Source organism: Tinamus guttatus, unplaced genomic scaffold (genome assembly GCF_059628265.1).
Source record: "Tinamus guttatus ecotype Peru unplaced genomic scaffold, ASM5962826v1 Tinamus_guttatus_pri_ptg000716l, whole genome shotgun sequence".
NCBI lineage: Eukaryota > Metazoa > Chordata > Aves > Tinamiformes > Tinamidae > Tinamus > Tinamus guttatus.
This window is the reverse complement of record NW_028289250.1, coordinates 852,891-873,762: the sequence shown is the minus strand read 5'-3', so window position 1 is coordinate 873,762 and position 20,872 is coordinate 852,891. Positions and strand designations below refer to the sequence as shown.

The window sequence follows — 20,872 nt, the reverse complement described above, 5'->3', positions numbered from 1 at the left end:
CCGTGCTCCCGCACACGGGGCTGCTCCCCGCTCGCGCTGTGGCGTGCACGACACCGTGCTGCAGGCCCACACACTGAGCTTCCTCGAAACAGCTGAGCCACGCTCACCTTTCAAAGCGCTCGAGTGCTTCAGTGCAGCAGAGAAGGACCTGCGCACGGGTGAAGCCCTGCTGTCTTTCAGTAGTGTTGTGAGAGGCTTCCTAGGGGGAAGCTATAACATTTTAGGCCCTTTGTGGCCTAGAGCAGGCTTCACTCCATATCTCCAGCTTGTCTTAACTGTCATGGATGGAGGAATGTTCTGAGCTTTGGCCATATGTAGTTTTTATTTGTATAATCATTGTTTTGGTCTAGGATCTGTGTTCTATGAAATGCAAAACAGTTGGGGGGGCGGGAATTGGTAAAGTCTAGGTGTGCTCCCTCAGGCTGACAGGGGGATCCCTTCACCCCCTCCTTTGTGCAGCAGCTCCTGGAGCATTAGCTGCTTCATGACCGTATTTCTGCCAAAGGGCTTTAGGTAACTGAGGCCAAAGGCTTCAAATCCTTCATGCTGGGAAGGGCCTAAAACTTGCCGAGTGCCCTGAGCTACGTTAACAAAACAGGCACCACTTCTCCAGCTGGCTGCGTTCTTGTGTTCAGGCAGTCACAAGTTAAAGCTACAGTCAAATGCACTTAGGATATGTTGGATATTTCTGATTGCATCTGGGTTAGATGCATCCTCTGCTGCTGCTTTTCTGGACTGTGATGAGTGTAGGCTGGAGCCAGATGCCTAGTTCAGAGCAGGGAGCTTCTGTACATAGGCAGAAGCCAAAGTTCAGCACACAGGGGATTTTAAACACAGCTGCAGGAATTGAATTGAGAGATTTTATATCTTGCTTTAAGTGCCCCAAATTGGAAATGCCTTTTCCAAGGAGGAAACTCTCTGCCCTTGGCCCTTTACAAGAAGAAACTGCTAAGATTTGCTTTGAAAATCTTTCTTTTAAATTGTCCTGATATTCATTATCCCCTGCTTGTGTTTAGGTAGCTGGAAGTACGGCTTAATGGATTTTTTTGCCTTGTCTCTCTTTGAAAGACTCTGCACTTTGCAGATTTTTAATACCCCTGTGCTCAAAGGTATGCTCAACTATTTCACTGCAACATAGGAAACTTTCAGGAAAACCTCTCCAAAATTGTTCTCATTTTCTTTTATAGTTCTGAAAAATAATGAATTCAAACCTTGTTTTTGTCAGGCACTTTTAAAAAAAAAAAAAAAAAAAAGAAAAAGGAAAAAAAAAAAGATAGTGTTAGAGAAGGTGCGTACCTATATGCTTAAGTGTTGTGACTGTTGAACTTGATTCTTTTGAACCTGAGTTAAAAATAAAATGCCAAAGGATGGTTTTATTTTTGTGAAGAGCTAACCTGTTGTTTAGGTTGATTATTCCATTCTTCAGACAGATGTGTTTGGATTCTTTCTTCAGGAAACACTGTGTATTAATTAGTGACTTATTTCTCTAGATCAAGTCTATTTTAATGTGCATATGTCTGCATGCATCCTTCTTCTAGTATTTCTGCAGACCCCAGCAAGCTTTTCTCACCTCCCTATTTTCACTAGGATCTCAAATATCTCTTCTCTCCATGGGTAGTAGCTCTTACTTTGTCATCCATTTACACTTTCCTTAAGCTCTCAGAAATGTTTGGACTGGAGTGCAAGCAAAATGCAGATTTTAGGAATGTTATTTTAGCCTGTTGCATACTGTGTACCTTGAAAGGCAATGTAAGGCTTGTGTCTGGCTGGACTTTCTGGTTAAAGTACCAAGAAACATGGGACTGCAGGGGTCTGTTGACCCCCTCTACCCATCCATACCTCACAAAGTATTTCTGTAGTGTGCAGAAGAACCCAAACTAAATTGAGTCATGCAATTATTTTAAATATTCTGGATTAGCCTTCCTCCACTCTTCATTTCTTGACCCCCTTCAAAGGAAAAGTGAATGCTTTTGAGAACTCTAGGTTTATTTGCTAGATGCTGCAGTTAAAGCATTCTCATGCCAATCATGTTATATGATATATATGATATGTTAAGTCTTTTGTATCAAGATGATTTTGTAGATCTACTATAAGATACAGCCACAAAAAAATGCAACTATCTACCCATTATCAGAGGTGTAAAGCAGCTGAAATGGAGCTCTTAAACCAGCTGTGGCACTGTAGGATTAGTGATGGGGAAGTGCAGTCAAACACCTACTGAAAAAGGTAGGGAAAAGGTGGCAGACAGATTCACAATCATCTGAAGCTGGGTCCATGCCCTGTTCCTGTAACAGGGCAGATGAGGCTGTAACCAGACCCTGTACTTCTGACACTGCAGCCAAAATGTCTCGCATGGTGCAAAGAACAAAGATGTGATATGCATGCAGGTGCCACGCAATTAGCTGTTGCACAGGGTGCTCAAGGGGGGACAGCTCGGTTATCCAGGGATTGTGACCGTCTTTTTCCAGCTGCTCACAGAGGCGGAGCCTCCTGGCTGCCCCCACTCCAGCTCTGTCCATGAGGGGATCCCTAGTGCTGCGTCCAGCCGGTGTTGGTGCCCCCCTTGTTTCCTCCCAATTCATCAAGCTTTCTCCCTTTCACCCCACGCGGCAGGCTCGGCTTTGTCCAGCTCCACGCTCTGAACAGAGCCGCGTCTCAAAACACGGCCGTGCCGCGCAGCGGGGCCTCGTGTGCCGGCGCCGGCGAGGGAGCTGTCGGCACGGGCTGGAAGCGGAGCGGGGCCAGGCGCGCAGGAGGCTTGTGCGCTCAGAGAACAGACGGCAAAAAGCGGTCTTTAACACGGCTTTCTGTTATGTTCCTCCTGCAGCTTGGGCATGGCATCCGCACGTCCCGAGTAATCACCACTCACAGCTGTGTTATAGAAAGGCTCAGTACCAGACTTGGCCTGTTATCTCCTCTGGAAACCTGTCGGTAAGTCAGTGCTCTAAGAGACTGCAGGGAAGGTGGTGCACTTCGAATTAGGTGCGAATAGAGAAATGGCCTAAGATCACGTTGCTCCCAAAGGCATTTACGCAGGCCTGATTGAGCAGCTCACAGAATCTCAAAAGTAAAATTACACAATGCCACAGTGCCAGCAGACTTGCACATCTGAAGGTTTGTTTTTTAATTCAACTGTTTATCTCCTTTACAGGAAAAAGGTGGGGGGGAGGGGGCTTCTTTCAGCTGGAAATCCTTTGCTGTTATCAAGCAGCCTGTTTTTGTGCTGGGTGAAGCGCTTGTTTCACAGCCCCGTGGAGAAGGAAAACAGGCATGAAAGCTCATCCGCCCCGCTGGCTTCGGTTCTGAGCTTCTGAGGAGAGCGGTGATTTTCTTGGGCGTGTGCAGATTTGTTGCTCAGTGTTTATTCAGAGTGTTGCGAGCACCGCTCCTCCCCAGGCTCTTTATTCCCAGGACTTTAACGCTGCCCTTCCCTCTCCAGACGGGAGAGCGGAGCGCGGGAAGAGCGGGGCGGGGCCAAAGCTCGGGGCGGGGCCTCAACAAGCCCCGCCCCTCCGAGGGGGGCAGGGGGAGGCGCGCCCCGTGCCCGCTCTCGCGATAGGCCGCGGTGCGCGTTGCTAAGCGACCGGTGCGCGCGGCCGTTCCGCCCCCTCCGGCTGCGCGAGGTAGCGGCGGCCCCTTCCCAAGGCCCCTTCCCTGCGCGGAACTGACCCCCTGCCGCCGTGTGTGTGCTTTACATATGTGTATATATATGCATATATGTGTGCGTGTGCGTATATATGTGTGTGTGTGTGTGTATATATAAAAATAACTCCTGCAGCTGCAGTCTGTTATCACAGAGTAAAATTCAGTTGACCGTTACAGCTTATCTTTAAAGTTTCAAGGGCAAGAGCCTTCTTTTTCTCTTTTCCTTCTCTCTTTTTTTTTTCCCTCCTCCTCTTTTCTCCTTTCTCCTCGCTAAGCGTGGCGAAGGGGAGTATCTCTTTCACATAGCAGGAATTTACAGTTACCCAAGAAATTCCTCTCTGTGCTTTTCCTCCTGGCTTTGATGCGTGTTTAAAGAGGATCCCAAAGGATGCTGCTGGGAAGGCCCAGGCTCTGTTGGCTAAAGATACAGTGGGAAATGCTCCTTATTTCAAAGGGAGGGCAGCTTGTTGGTGTGTGAGCAGCTGATTATCTCCTTAACGGCAAAATGCAACTCTATAATTCTGAGACCCCCCGCTCTTGTATTAAATGCAATGATTCAGACATGAAGTTTGCAGTTCATGAGCCTCAATTTGTAATTGGCCTGAATGGTGCATGTGCCGGCTTGTTTAACTACATTTAAAACATTTGTTGTTTACTGGGGAGTAAAACGTAACAGACATGTAGAAGAATTGCGAGCATGTTGGTATTATATAATGTTTTATTTTAAAATCTTTTAAACATTTCTTTTTTTTTTCTTACAGAAGTCATTTTATTTTGGGATTGATCAAATAAAACCAGTAAAACAACAAGCTTCTTGAAAAAAAATGAGTAATCTTCCCCTAAGCACTTAATTCTGTTATGGGTTTCTGCTTCTAAATTTTGGCGTAGTAAAATTTTCAGCAATTACCATTTTTATTGTTTTGAGATTAAAGGCATCAGCACTTCCTCACCACTCCTTTTCCAAAAGTGGTGAGAGGAGTGGCTAGAGGAGACCCAAATTCCTTAGTTCAACTGTACAGTTAAAGGATAAAGTAAAATAAGAGAAAAGCGTTTTAAGCAGTATTTATAGGAGGTGATATGCAATTACTTTGCAATTGTCTTGACAACTGCTGTCTTTTATCCTATTAAACTTATTTATTTTTAGATGCAAGATCAGCATATCCTGACAAAAAGGAAAATGAAAGATGGAAACATGTTAACTACTGCTTGTAACAGTAGAAGGTAAGTCTGAAATTTTGTTTGCCCCAAAACTTCTACTCACGTCTGTTGATCAAGTTTGAAATTGGCCATTTAAGTAAATGAACAACAGTAGGTAATGTGTTTTACCTTTCTTTAATTCCTCTTACTGTAAAGGGAGGAAGGTAAAGCTGAGTGTTATTCTCAACAAAACTCTTAACAAAACTTTTTTTCTTCCCTCAAAAATACACAAAAACTGCAAATAGTTTGGCTTAGATAGCAGGGAGAAAACAGAAGACTGGAAAGTAATCAAAAGTAATGAGACATTTCTGGCAGCTGATAAAATGTAATTGACGAATTGACAAATCTAAAATGCTTCTGAAATGTTATCTGTCAAATTTAAAATTGCTATTAATAGTAAAATTTGCTTCACCTCAGAATATTTCATTTTTATCAATAATCTAAGTTTACTTATACATAATTTAACTTTACCTGAAATATACATAGAATCTGTTTTATTTTTATTTTTCTTTCTAAGTGAGACTCAGTTGATCTGGTCCTTTCCTATGGGTTATCAAAATCTGCCCTGCTGGTGCCGGCCCTGTGCTGAAGCTCTGCGCCTGCGGCCCGACTAGGCCTGCTTGCCAAGCAAAATGTGCGACAGCCGCCTTCACCCTCCCTCCGTTTGACTGGCTGATGAATCTCTGAACCTTGCCCAGTCCCTTCGATTTTCAAGGATTTGCAGTTATTTCTTTGAGATTTACTTTTTCTCCTGAAATTTTTATGAAAAAAATGTACTCCAAATTTGTTTTTCTTTATTCTGGAATAATTACTTTCCAAAGTAAAAATTAAATGTTCTCTGATTGCTGAAGTAGGTTTTCTTTTTTTTTTTATCAGTCTATACAGGCAAGTTTTGAAAATAGTTATTGAAATGAAACATACTTGTTGGAACATGTTGCAATTGTTTAATTATAAAGTAAACCAATTGGATTCTGGAGAACAATAAACTTTTAATATTAAATTTTTGGCTGCAGGTGCAATAGTTACAATCAGCACACAGTGTTTAAGCTTCTTTTTTTAAGCGCTTCTGCCCATACAGAATGATTTTCTATGAATCCTTGATTTAAAGGACACCTTAACCTCCTATAGATGCAATTGCAGATTTTGGGACTGAAAACTTCCTTGTTATTTCTTTGTGGGAGAGATAATTCTTTGTGGGAATGTCTCAGCAGTGCAGGCTTCCCAATATTTCATATTAGATGTCATGTTCCTTCTGGTGGCAACAAAAATAATCATCCCTCTTACTGTATTAAGAAAATGCATCAAATTTGCAGAAATGAAAGCCATTTATGTGTATATGCATTCATGAATATTAACCTAGTTTGTACTAGAAAGAAGTATTAAGGACTCAGGATCTCTGAATTTTTTTCCTCCTTTCAGATTATGAAAATCTCTGAATGCCTAATATCCTCATATCACAAAATCAGTTTGACTCTATTTTTCAATTTGTTTTTTTTTTCTTTTTTCTCCCATGTTTGTTCTGTAGCTTCACCGGAAGAGCGGATTCGGCAAAGGTTTGTGCCTCGCGGTTGGTTTCCGCCGCGGCTCCCGCGCGCTCCGCGAGCGGGAAGGAGGAATCCCTGCCCTGAGCTCGGGGTCTGCCGTGGGCAGGAGGGAGGCCACGCAGGGTGGTGCGCAATGCTCACTCTTCTCAGGGCTCTCTGTTTGGGTAGAGATTTATGGAGGTTTTTGTATGTATTTGGGAGTGTGGGGACAGGGGCAGCAGCATTTGTCAGAGTTGAATTAGAGTAGAACGTCAGGAAAAGATTTTCATTAATAAAAGAAACACTGACGAGAGCAGAAAGGGGGGTGGGTGACCTGAATGGTTGCAGGTCTTTGAGGTACGTCTGGAGGTATAAAACTACCAAATATTACTCAAGTTCTGCTGATTTGGAGTTAGGTGAAGTTAGTCAGTTGTCGGCTGGGTACTAGGAAGGTGGAAGTTGCCACCTTTCTCCCCCTGCCTCTCTCTCCCCGCCAGAAAATCCAAACCCCAAATCCCCCCACACAACAACAGCCTCATGTGGTTGCCCACTGTATCTACTAAAGAATGCCTCTGAGCGGAGTTTTACAGCTCTTGCAAGTACGAGTGCTGCTCATGGACACTGGAAATGTATGTTCAGGTTCTGTTTAGAATTTGAATTGAGATGATAAACTTCATTTTATTGCAGGCAAATGGAAAGTGATCAAGAAAGGTTCACAAAGCAAATAGGAAACAACTGCACCCCCACCAACCCATCTCCTCCAAAACACAGACTGGTTGAATAATAACATATGAGAGCTGGTTGAATGATAATATATGAAAGTTTCTCCTGCCAGTTCCTGCTAAATCATTTATTTATTTTGTTGTCTTAACAGTAATCAGCTATAAACTAAGTAATATTGATGAGATGTTACAGACTGTAATGTTTCCAGAGTTTTAGAAGTGCCACATCTGCCCAGTAGGTTTTACTTGTGCAGCAGGATCACACCTGGTGAAATGCTTGGTTACAAGTATGTTTAATTACCATACTTAGGAACAGCTGCAGGCGGAAGAAAAGTACTATTAAAAATATTCACATTCCCTGTCAAAAATAATATAAACAAGTTTTCTGGTGTGGTGTTGCAATGTGTACTTTGCTTCATATTTACATAGGCACTTAAGGATGCAGAGAGCTGCTGTAGTAAATCTCACTAAAATCATAGCAAATGAAATGGTGATTCTGATTAACTTCTGCACCTGGCTTCGTTTAAAGCTCTTAAATCCTGCTGTATGTTTATGCCCATCTTTTAAGTCCATCCTTTGAAAATCTAGTCCTGTTTGACAAATGTAGATTTCAGAAGTTTCATCTATTTTTGAGATTTATTACTTTCTGTAGAGTCAGCAATAGTTGTGCTTAAAGAAAGAAAAGGAAAACACACAACAATATAGTAATATAAGAGTATTTATTTTGTGTTACTTTTTTTCCAAGCTCCAGTCATGATTTTGGAGCCCTGTGATATTACAGAATGAAACAAAAATCCCTTCAGCAAAGAACTTAAAGTGGATGTATGATACTGAACAAGTGAAGTTAAGCAGAAGGGCAGACAGAGTAGCAGTCGCTTTGCCTTACTCCCTCGGAAGGAGAAGGTCTGGACAAAAATTGTAGCCCTTTTATCTCAGGGTTTGTACTCTGACGTGTACGTGACCAGGATCTATTCTGTACGTCTCAGTGTGGCTTGGTGAGAGCCACAGCAGGAGGGCGTTGGGGAAGGTGAGTGTGGTTGAGCTGGATGAATCTAGCCCAGTGTGTACCAAAGAGCTGGAGAAATACTTTTTTTTTTTTAATGTTGGCATATTATATGAATTAATCTAAGATAGTTTGCATTCTATCACAGTCCAAAACAGCAGTTGTGCTTTATTTTCCAGATTTTTTAAAGTTATTTTACTGGAAAATAATCTTGTCCTTTTTTTTTTTTTTTTTTTTCTTTCTGTTATTGATGGGTAGGAGCTAAGTTTTTGATTTATCTCAACTTAGAAACTGAAGCTGGTGTAGATGAAAGCTGAAGGGCAGCAGGTCACATTTTAGTTTTATGATAATATGTGCGAGAGTCTCTGCTAACCTCCCATGCACTCTGGATGCTCTTTTAAAGTCATGGTTTCTGGCATAATGAAACCCAAATATTTTGGAGCGTCCTTATCAAGCCATCTGATGGCTGTCTCCACGTGTGGCACATTGCCACAGCTGAGATAAGGAAAGGCAGCCGAGCTACACCCTTCTTGGTATAACAGAGGAAGGGAGTTCTTAGGAAAAGCTCCAAACCTCTTAGGAGCATCTGACGTTGAAATATTGAAATAGCTTTTACTAATGATGGTGCCTAACCGCGCGCTTAAGGCTGCCTTGGTATTTGATGGCTGGAAGGAGAAAAATGTGTTGCAATTATTTTATTATTTATTAGCAAGACATTTTATTTATATTTCTGCTTGAGAAGATCTCATTGGAGATGCATTGATTTCAGTGTAAAATACCATCCAGGAATTTCTAAGCTTTAGTAAGATAGAAGTAACCTTTGTTTTGGGGTGGGTGAGTGTGTGTGTGTGTGTGGGTGTGTGTGTGTCTTCCACTGTAATATATGTAGCTCTCAGCTATGTATCTGTTTTGTTACTCAGAGAGCGGCGGCTGCCAGTTATATTTGCCTGCTGTCCTGTTCTTATGCTTTGAAGCAGTCATTCACAACTGCTGCTGCACGGCCCATAGCAAGTTATGCCAGCAGAAGTGGTGCTTTCTGTATTTTCTGAAAACACTTCCAGGAACTGGTTTGCTGTTGGTTAAGAGACATGTGTTGGCTACAAATGATCTGTTCATTACAGTTAGGATCATCCGTTTGGAAAAATGTTAATAGCGGGAAGCTCAGTCCCTCAGCCGAGCAACCTTTCAGGGTTGCCTTAGAGGTTTGTGGGTTTTGTTGGTTGTTTTCTTTTTTCTTTCTCAGAGTTACTGGGGAAAAAAAAGTAGGCAAAGGAAAGGAAAAAGACCAAAGTGACTGGTCTCAACTGTGCTGCCAGTTGTTGTGACTTTCTGAGACCTCAGGTAGTTCTTTTCAGTCAATCTTTTCTTAAATAAATAAATTGCACTTCAGTTGGGCTTCCCCTCACGGAGTTTGGACAGTGTATGAGGAGGGGAACGGGCTGAGGTGTCTTCACAGAGCTCACGGCGTGTGCTGTGCTGCTCCCGCTTGGTGGGGGTTTCTCTCCAGTTTTTGTAATGCCTAGCTATGTACTGGGGATGGGACATGGCAGAAAACTGTTTGTACTCCCAGTGGTTTTGGTAAGGTTTATATTGTTATATTGTCCATAGAATTGATATAGAGTTTATTTTTTATATTTTTTAAGAACTGTTCCAAGTTGCTCACTAATCTGCACTAATTTTTTTTAAAGACAAATTAAGTGTGTGCGTGTACAAGTGTGACCAGAACTCAAACAATTGGCACGAGTACCAAGGCACCTGATCAGTCAAATCCATGTAGCTTTGGTCTGTTTTAGCTGCCCTTTGTGCATTTGGCTGCTCTCTTAATTAAATCCCTCAAAGACTTTTTCTATCACTCTTCAGTGTTCAGTAATGGCATTTTCCTCAGCAGTCTACCACATAAATGTTTCTTGCTTTTTTATTACAATAAATATTTTAATCCATACTTGTGAAACAGTATTACAAGCTTACTTCTTACAAGAAGGTAATATTCTATTTGGAACTGAAGTAGTTTATGGGATGAAGTTATGAAGTACTATGGGATCATAGTAACACTTTATTTTCAGGTAATTATCTAGGAATAACCTTTTCATCTAATTCACACTACAATAAGGAATGAATTTTATCTTTTAGGACAAACCTATATAAAATACAGATTTTTTTCCCCTCACATGGAGTTAATACTGCTTGATTATGAACAAAGATAGAGTAGTTCATTAAAAAATGGCAAATGACTTTCAAGAACGATTTCTGCTCTGAATTTTGTATCTGTCTGATTTGCAAAGGGTGTGCATTTCAGAATAAAGCCTTTCATTACACTTCATGACCAGGAAGTTTGTGCACACCAAAGGCGTGAGGATGGCAGTTTTGCTTTAGGCCTGTGTGGTGCATGATTAAATAAAAGCCTCATTTTCTGTCCTGTCATGTATATGCTCCCATCATGTGCTCCAACACTTAAACACGGTGCTGTTCTGAAGGTATCAATGTCATAGTTCGGTAGATGCTGTTGATTTGGGGGAAAATAATTGTTTCGTGAAGTTCCTATGAAGACCTCAAGTTTGAGTTTTCTTATTGAAAGGTTTAGGTATCAAAGGCAAAGAAATCCACCACACTTGTGCTCTACTATAAAAACAACAACCCACACTTGTGCTCTACTATAAAAACAACAACAAAAAAAGACATATAAATGAGAAAGCTTATTTTTACAAGTCTGAAGTGCACAGCTAAAAGAGCTTTAGCTTTACAGTGTCATGAAGGAAATGGGGCTAGACGCACAGAGCTAACGCTTGCCACATCTCAGGAGGGCCTCAAAAAGCATGAAAGGAGGTGGGTACAGCAGCTCCTGGGGGCCGGAAAGCATCGCTCGGAAAGCTGAAGTTATGTCCAACTGAAGCAGTTCAAAAGGACCTTTAACCTGGGCAGGTTAAAAATAAAAGCGCAACTGTGCAAGCAGCAGGTGGCTTCGAGGAGAGGTAGCGGTGACTGGGTAGGCCTGAGCCCGTGACCTTGGTAGCGGCACAGCTGAGGTGAGAGGCGACAGAAACTTTCAAAATGGCGGGTGGCAGGGAGAGGACTGGTGAGGTGGATGTTTCACCCTCTTGTCTAACATAAGGATTAGGGGTCATGAAATGTAAGCAGTGAAAGCCATGGTCCAAAAGGTAAAGATGGGCTTGCAGACTTCCTTGCCAAACAGCATTTTGGATGATGAAAGTTTATGTGGATTGAAGGAAAAGCAGATGTAGAAGAGAAATTCTTTTGAAGGTCCCTACATAGAATCATAGAATCACAGAATACTTAAGGTTGGAAGGGACCTCTAGAGATCATCTAGTCCAACTCCCCTGCACACAGAGGGTCACCTAGAGCACGTGGCCCAGGACTGCGTCCAAGTGGGTTTTGAAGATCTCCAGCGAAGGAGACTCCACAACCTCTCTGGGCAGCCTGTTCCAGGGCTCTGTCACCCTCACTGTTAAGAAATTTTTCCTACATGCATAGAAACTACAGGGAATAACCTGAGATGAAAATATTTGAAGCTTATGGAGTTGTTGGAGGGGAACAAACTACAAGCTTGTGCTATATTTACTCCGGATCTGCTTATGGCTGCTGTTGGAAAGAGACCGTTAGAAATACTCTAAGTATGTATAGGAACTCCTAGGATGTATCGTCATTTACTTTCTTTTTCCCATTTCTCTGTTTTATCAGTTAAACTAACTTGGTGTTATTTCAGACAACTGCAGTTTCTGTGGTAAGTACTGCAGGATACCTGTGTAAAGAATAAAACTGGGGGAGTTCGGAGCTGCAGCAGCATCTTGGTTGCAGCCCATGGCATAGAGGGAAGCACTGAAAGGCAAGAACAGCAGCTGGAAGCAGGGTAGAGAAGATTCAGATAATGTTTTGGCTGCATACTTTATTCTCTCGTCATTTTTCCCAACTGTACCGCTAAAGTAGGGTGTAGATACACAGAGCACCCCAGCCCTTTTCAGGGGTAATGGGCTTATGTGGCTTATGGAAGGAATAGAAGAGCCTTTCTCTGATGCCAAGGATATTTAACCTATATTTATATTTAGTCATGAAACAACCATGTAAGTGACTCTGCTACATATCCTGTCACCTTAAAGACACTGGTGACTGAACTTGCCAGGGAAAGCCGTGTCTGGTAGAAAGTCACTGTTTTCTGTACTTTTTGATAGAGTCAGTTACTGTGGGAAGAGGGGTTTTTAGCGTACTAGGTAGCTCATAAAGCCCTCAAAACACGGAAACAAAAGTATCCAAAAAAACAATGTCTGATGGTTTTCCTTCTGTACTGTCTTCCCAGGAATCCTATGATTGCTTTCCTTCAGATACCTCTGTCACTAGAGAGCAGATGAACCGCTATCGAGCTGCAGCGGACACTGCTCAGAGTGAGCTTGCAGCACTTTTGGTGAAGTATGATTATGCCCAGTCAGAGGTACACTTAAAAATACCTCCAAATCTCTCTCCAGACTTGAGGATTCTCCTTGGTTACTTTTTGTAGAGGATAGAGTGTTTGTAAGGAAGTCCAAAAGTCCTTGCTTTTTGATGAATTTGTACTTGAAATGTTGGTACCAGAGTCTCCCTTTTATCATGGCCACTATTATCATTCCATAAATACACTATTTGGCAATGAAACATGAAAGTTAACGTTTCAGAAATGTGGCTGTATAAAAGCTGTTATCCCGTTATTGCTGGTGAATTCATGTTTAGCTGTCCATCCTCGCTCATTTCTCCTCTTTAATGAAGTTACAGCTCCCAAAATATGCATTGCTTACATTTCCATTGAAGGTGTACTTGAGCTAATAAGGTTGATTTTAACCTTATTAAAGGTACTAAAGTGCACATGCACATCATTTTCTGCTGTGGGGATAGTGGCCCTCAGGAGAGATGTAAGGTAGGTAGCAGGAGGAAATAACATTTATAATGAATAGCTGGATTTGTTTAGATAATTTGAAAGTTTCTGTATTTTTACTCCTTTATTTTTATATATATGTGTATATATATACACGCGTACACACATGCACACATATACACACACATATAGCTGAACGAGATTTACTTAATCTGATTCTACAATGAATCACTGATCAGTTTTTAAATTTCTTTTATTGTAGGTAACAGGATAACAGCACAGATGTGTAATACAGGGGAATTCATTGTTAATTTAGTATCCAATTAAAACTACAGAGATTAGTGTGCGTCAGCTGAGCTGAACTTTGGGCAGTTGATCCTGAAAATGCTGTAAAAATTGTAAAAGGTCTTTAATGGTGTACAGGATCAATAGTTTAGCTTTACTTATCATTTTTAAAAAGTCATACAAAACTTAATGTTCTCATAAATAATTTGTTCTCTATGTTATTGGAAATCTTGAATGGCTTTATTGCCAGCAAAACTGAGCGATTTATAGATTGTTTCAGCGCTCTTCTTGCAAAAGCAAAAGAGTAGGCAAGAAAGCAGCTGCTCAGGCTCTTGTTAATACAGACCTTCATGACCCAGTTAAGGTCAAAGCCCGGTTATGCTGAGCACTCTGTAAAACTCATGCTATGGGATTATTCTTGCTCTTTCTGCTATTGAAGCTGACCACGGAGACAATGGACAGAAGAAAAAAAAATACCCCATTTTGCAGATAGGGAGTTGAACCACAGAGAAATTTAAGGTTGTGAGCACTTTAGACTCCCATAAGTTGCTCCGGCTGCCAAACAAAGCAGTCCTGTTCCTGCAGCTGCTCCTTTCCTTTCCCACACTGCCCCATCCCCTGTGTTGGCAAGAATATCCATGTGGTCGTACAGCCGCTGGCTTGGGGAACTCATCCAGCCGAAGCCTAGGGCCTTTCCTTCTAGAGTGCTTTCAGCCGGATCAGTTTCTCGGTCTATGTTACTTCACAGCCATTTAACTGCTTTTGCCAGCACAAAGCCAAGGGTGGAACATGGGAATTAAACTTCTGAGGGGTCATAATCACCGTAAACTGGTCGAAACTGAGGTACTGTTGAAGGAGGGGCTGTCTACTTGACTTCTCACTGACAGCCTTTTTGCTGTCATGTAGTGAGTCATATTGGCTTTCTTACCTAGCTAAACATAATAATCTGTCTTTTTTTTGAGTGAGGGACTAATTTTCACCGGGCATCTCTATGAATTTTCGCAACAGCATATGGTCAGTGGCAAAACATGCATTTGTAGGAATAGAGGGAGATCTGCTACAGAAATCTAGAGATTCAGAGTGTGATTCCAAGGCAGTTCTTGTTTATTTTTTCCCCCTCTTTAAAGGAGTTGCTCTGCAGTAGTGTTATAGCCACATAGTGAGCTGGTTAAATTCATTAAATTGTCAGAAAACTACACTTCCCTAACCATCTCTTCTCCATTAAAAAGTGAATTATTTTTCATCAGCTGAGTGGGTTAAATTATTTTGTTGAGGTATCAGGAACCAGAGCTGGTGCAAGGAAGAGGGAAGAAGTGCATAGTGAGGGACAAGAAAACCAGGACCTCCCTTTCCCAAGGGAGCAGCCATTCAGATGGCTCACCAGTCGCTTGGAATTTTGCTCAGAATACCTTGTTTGGTCCCCCTGGTTAGACTCTGGCAGAGCCACAAATTTATTCTGGCCTCCGAAGTTTAGTGTCTTAAATATTTACTCTCTTAAAATATTTGACTCCTCTTAAAAGCCTTAGCACAAGTCGGAGCAGTTAATGCAACTTAATTATTTGCCTGTTAATTTTAAATAGGAACTAAATGCTCATACTACATCCCGCTGCTTATAACAGAGCTGTTAGCAAAGCTTAAACATGGCTTAGCACTTCTTGTAACAAAAGTTCCCCTTCCAATTATTTGATTCGCTTAACAAAATAAAATTGTAACACTGAAATTTATGTGCCTGGTGTGTGTCTCAAGCTGAGTTTTCTGGAGAAGATTGTAGCAAATAGCTGAATGGAAAATGTTATTTTAATAAAAAAAAAAAAAAAAGAGGGAAGCAAAGAACAACAAATGAACTTCATAAGCTTTTGGGAAGATCTAGCATCATCTTTGGAACAAATTCTTGACATTTGGCAGTCATCTTCTCCAACCCTCCCTGAAAAGTCTTTTTGTTTCTGTGTAAATCCAGCTACATTGGGTTGAATTATCAGATTGAAAAATAACTATTTGCAGTGACAAGAGGCTGCCTAGAGCACAACTCTTGAAAAAATGTTGTTGCCTCTGAAAAGGCTGCAAATCATCAAAAGGCAAATGCTCCACCCTCATAAAGTAGGACACTTTATTTTTACAAGGGGCAAAGATTCTGTGTGCAATTGAGCACCGGAATTAGGAGAAGTGGGGAATTAGGCAAAAAAAAGTGGGAGAAGTGGTGTTAGGTGTATTGTAGTGCATATATCTAATGGATGTGAGTAAAGATGCACAGAAAACCTTTACTTTGTCATTTCTTAAATATATTCACAAATTCAGAATTTATCTTCCTGTAGGAGATTATATTAAAAAGTTGCATTACATAAGAGATTTTTTTTTGCCAGCAGCATTTTCTATTATCCTTTTCTGCATGTTTGAAAAGGAAGTTAGTTGTCTCTCTCCACCCAGTCTCTTAGCAATACGGACTGACACTTTTGTTCCAAAACATGTTTCTTGTCACATTCTTAAACTTTTAGTGTGGTCTAATATTTCAGTTTGGTTAGGATTTTCCTCTGTTTTTATATATTTTCTCTTTTTTGCTTTATAGCTTCTTGAACTCAGGTCCAAAATGGTCTCTCAGGAAGCCTCTTTTGAAGAGCTGAAGGCCGAAGCCGAGAGCTACAAGGAAAGCAATGCGAGGCAGGCTTCTCTCCTCCTGTCCTTGCAAACCCGAGCGCAGGAGATGGAGGAAGAATTAAGTGTGCTGGCCACTTCTAAAAAGCAAACTGAGCTGAGAGCTCAGGAGGCATTCAAGCAGAACTGGGAGCTGAAGGAAGAACTTCATGAGCAAAGTGCCGAACTTGAGTAAGATTCATTTGAGCTGGGAAACAATTTGTCTTTGCAATGACAAGATACAATAGTTGTCAACACAGTAAAATATGTTGGTACATGGACTTCATTGCAGGCTTCCTAAGCTCTGCTTTAGTGTCTTGCAAAATCATGGTACTTGACTGTGTGGGAGGTATTGAAAGTAGCCTTTTGTTTTGAGTTGTTAATGAATAAACATAAATAAGATTTTGAGAATTTTATCTTCTTCAAGAGAAATTCAGATATGATTTAGGTTGGTATAACTTTGTCGAAAATGAGCACAGAGGTCTGTTTCTCTGAACACAGCAAAACCAGTAGGCATGGTTTCCTCCTTCCAGGTAGGTCCTGATGTGGGCCTCATGCTCGGCACAAGCTCCATCACCAGCAGCAGACTGGTGCCCTGTCACACCCTCATCATGTGATGCCTTTTTTTGATCTATGGTATTTTTTATCTGGGTGTTTATCTGTTGCTTGCTGCAAAGCCTGGGCTGCGCAGTGGGGACCAATTGTTGCTGCTCCTGCCTGGCTCTTTTCCCCTCCTGTCCAGCACAGCTGGAACCGGAATGGCGGCAAGTGAAATTTTTGTCAAGTATAAAGCTCTCTGTTAGGAACAGTGTAATAAGAAAACACAGTATATTCCTTTTTAGTACTATCCTTAAGGGGGCATATTAATATACAACTTTCATTATGTTAGCTTTGTTTGACTTTCCTTCTAGTTTTTGTTTGCTTGTTTGTTTGTTTTGGACATTACTGTGTGGGTTTGTTTACTTTTTTAAGTGCATGCTAATCTGTCAGTTCTGGCATCGGGTTCTGCATATTTGCTAAGATTTCAGGTCAGTAGGAAGGAGACTGTTAGTAACATTGATCATAAATAAAAGGATCAGCATAAATATTTCCAAATTCTAAAATTTCAAAATTGATGTCAATCATAGAATATCGATGAATACTTTATAGGCTGTTTTAATGTTTTTTTTTTTTCCTTCTTGGAGCCATCACAAGGCTCTCATTTAAATGAGAATGCCATTTCTATCTCAGTATTGTCTAGCTAAGAGCAAGATGAGTGCTTATCATGTCTGCATTTTGCAAGTCAGTATTTTGCATAGGTCTTCCAGGCTTGATGAACAAATAGATAATTGAGTTATTTTAGCAGCTGGAGAAATCTGTTACAGTGCACTTGTTTATTCCCAGCTCAGCTGCCAAAGCCTCTACCTGGAGAGTGCTGATGTAGATTGCCAGAGATCCTAGATTATAACCCCCAATGTAGGCAAAGGAATAGTTAAGACAAAAGGTATATTTTGCATCCTAACAGCATAGTAAGCATTGCAATCTCTAAGATAACAGTTGCCAAGATTTAAAATGCTATCTCTGACAAAAAGGCCACCTTCTCCTGCCCTGCTTGCCTGCCTCGGTAATATCAAATGAGCACATGTCATAGGATTTTGTGATAGTGATGTGCTCAATTTTATGTGGCACAGAGCTGTGCTGCCCCCAGCACGGTGTTGTCCTTTGCCTGGTTGCTCTGTTTTACCCATTTCACCTATGTCAGCACTTCTATTTGCGTGGCCGTGCGGTGGCCGGGGAGCTGCTCCAGGTGATCACTAAGGGGAGGTTTCAGCTGTGCTCATCCCAGATCCAGTTCGCTGCACGCCCTGCATATTCCAGCAGAGCTCTGGCGAAAGGGAAGGAATAAAGGGAAGGAAAACCTGCCTGCCCTCTTGGAAGTGTTTATACTGGGTTAATCTGATCTTTTAGAGCATTTTTGTCTCATTCTCACCCTTTTTTTTTTTCCCATCCTGATGGTTGTGGGCTCCCACTTAATACTGGTCAGTGTCCTGGCTTAATGAGTTTGAGTTGCTTACTCCTCTTATTAGCACGTGGCACATGACGAGTCATAAATAGACATTCAGGATTTTCACCCATAAAAGGGAAAAGCAAGCCAGGAGGCATGAAATGCACATTTGCATTCTATACCAGGGATAGAGTCAAAAATGTTTTATGAATTTTGTACCACTCTTCTATTCCTATTCAAAATGGTACTTTTCTACTCAACAGGACTCTTGCCAAGGTATTTTTAGAGGCTGGAGTGTGAAAAGCTTTTTTTTTATTATTATTATTTTCCCTTTTCTTTGCTCATTAGTTCTGAAGAGCTAGCAAAACTGAGAAAGAGCTGCTCTCCGCTTTTTTTTTTTGTATCTTATTGCCTATCTTCTGGGTGCTCATACCTGTATGGTTGCACTGGAGGTAATTAGAGTTATTCGTAGAGTTGTCAAGTAGGTGCTTTGTACTTCAGATTCTATATTTTTAGCAGCAGTCGCAGTTCTGTATATGATGTGCCTTGGTTTATCAGAGCCATAGAACAGCTTGCATGCTTGGCAGTCAAGGAGATTTTTCAGCCTGTAAGTTGAACACATCTGAAATGGCAGTCACCAAGAAGCAATGCATATAAAGGCTTATTATGTCATCTCAGAGTAATACTGACCTTTACTTGCAGTAGGTATTTTTAATAATATGTGAACTTCTTGTGATTTGGCTTTAAAGAGTAAATTTTATTTTTTATTCAAAAATTAAAAATGAAAAATAATTTTATTTTTAAAAGGTTATTCTGTATCTATATGTTTTGCTGTTAACTTGTAGTAAAATTTGCCACAAAAACTAGCCTGTAGGTTTCAAGAATGTAATTAATGTATGCTTTACTGCCTTAGCTATAGTGTAAAACTGTCTGGAATCTGATAAAAGGTTAGAAAATCATTGTTAGTGTTATAAAAGTTCATGTTAATACTAAAACTCTCTGAATATGTATTACCAAGCATTTCGTTGAGGAATCTGTTAGTGCTTTGAAAAAAGCTGTCAGCCTTAGGACATTTCAGCTCTTCTTGAATGTTGAGTTGACCACTGACATGCGAGACCAGGTGTTTCTGTTGGGGCTTCTGCAGACGGGTGCCTCCTCCCCCGCTGAGCACTTTGCACGTTTGCCCTGCCTGGGAATTCAGGCTTTCCTGCCGTGCTCCAGGATTCCCAGCCGCTCCGTTAACACGCTCATCAGCTGCAGGCTGTGGTGATTCTGGGCGGCGTCGGTGCTGTTGGTGTAACGCGCCGCTCTGGCCATGTGTTTGCATCCACCTCCGGACTGTGCGTTTCCACTTGTGGCGCATCCCTCTTTAGGCCAGCAGTTCAGCAGCCATCTCTCAGCAGAGTTTTCCTGGGGTAATGGAGAAAAACATCAGGTGCCTTGAGATGAGGAAACTCTGGGGTGCTTGTACTCTGAGGGCTGGGACATGCTGCATTAAGCAGCACTCCTTTGGCTTGCAGTGTGCACCGTGTAGCACAGTGTGCATGCTGTTCTCCTCGCCCTGTGTACAACAGGAATTCATGTTTTTCATTTCTGTGAAATGAAAAAATACTATGTTCATAACCACTGTATGTTTTCCTTAAGTGCTTCATGATGGCTTCTGATTATGGACCGGTGGTCATTTGCTTCTGTACCAGCCATCCTAGAGAAGAACAGAGGAGCAGTGAAAAAGAGAGTCCCCAGACTGCATGTGTGCCCGCCTTGAAAAGTTACAACAGTTCTGTGCTCTGAGAAATAAATGCTGTATAGAATTAAAAAGAAAATGATCTTCAAGTTAACAGACAGCTGTCTCGTAGCATCTTAATTTTCACTTTATTCTAGTGCTCAAATAGTTCTTCAAGAACTTGCTTGTACTGTAGAAATACCTCATTTCTTATCTACAAGCTTGAAACATTTCTAGCTCTTACAGCAACTCAGTTCTTACCCCTGAATTACTTTCTAATATGCATTATCCCTGAGAATGAACTGAAAATTTTCATTTTTCCCCCCTTTTTTTTTGGTAATATTATCTGTTACCAAACCCCATGTTGTTGGGTTTAACAAATGCTATGGATACCTTGATATCAGTTCCTCTGACAGAGTTGATCGGCACACTGAGAGTGTAAGCAGTTCCTTCTGACTTAGTGCTGTTCCTTCTTGTGTATTCTGAAATAATGTTGAGGTTGATAACTGGATTTCACAAACAATCATTTAGAGCTGTCTTTGAAAGGTTATTTTTACCACTGCTGTTTCTCAGGAGTGGTGCTTAGGGCTGTGGCATCATGGACAAGGCTTATATCTTCTATATGGTTTTTATCTACGCAGGCTGTATCAGTGCTTATTTCCTAAATTTGTCTTTGTCTGTGGACTTGTCTTTGAGTGGACTGTGTGTTAATGTTACCTGGCTTCTGCATTTTAATGAAACCCTGTATTGAGAATGATGCCACTGTGGAAGTTTCTTTAAAATGCTCGTCAAAATAGAAGATGAAGAAATGTTTACATATAAGGCAACTAAGAAGTTATATGTATTAAATAACATATATATATATGTAACTTGTAAAGATCATTTCACAAGGTGCAGAAGTTAGCAATAATTTTAGGGTAATGTTTTTTGCTTATTTCAGAGATCATTCATTTTGATAAACTGTGGCTTTTTTTCTGATTAGTAAATGTTTGAATGAGTGTGAAGAGAGCAAGACTCAAGCTTTGAAGATCAGCAGAAAACATGAGGAGCTGCTTGTACAACTTTCTGGATTCTTGGACACAGACATTGAAGAAAAAGAGGAACCACAGGAACAGTTACTTTTAAAGGTGATTATGTGTAGGGGAAGGACTTTCTAATAGGTCCTGATGCGACTTTTAAAAATGTTTTGCTGTGTTTTCTTACTGTAGTGTATAGTCCTAAAACAAGCTTAATTTTTAAAAAATACTTGGCCTGACAATTTCATTCGTACTTCTATATACACATTTTTTCAGGAAAATATTTAT

At 41.1% G+C, this 20,872-nt stretch overlaps 1 protein-coding gene across 1 annotated transcript in view; it reads left to right on the top strand.

Annotated features, from left to right (window-relative positions):
* The first annotated feature begins 2,517 nt into the window (after positions 1–2,517).
* CCDC170 (coiled-coil domain containing 170) overlaps positions 2,518–20,872 on the top strand; it is a 36,968-nt gene continuing 18,613 nt past the window's right edge. Inside the window, 7 exon segments of the mRNA XM_088537028.1 lie at positions 2,518–2,931; positions 4,790–4,866; positions 5,856–5,880; positions 6,368–6,512; positions 12,350–12,531; positions 15,797–16,053; positions 20,551–20,695. Of these exon segments, the coding sequence (XP_088393154.1) occupies positions 2,518–2,931; positions 4,790–4,866; positions 5,856–5,880; positions 6,368–6,512; positions 12,350–12,531; positions 15,797–16,053; positions 20,551–20,695 (1,245 nt within the window).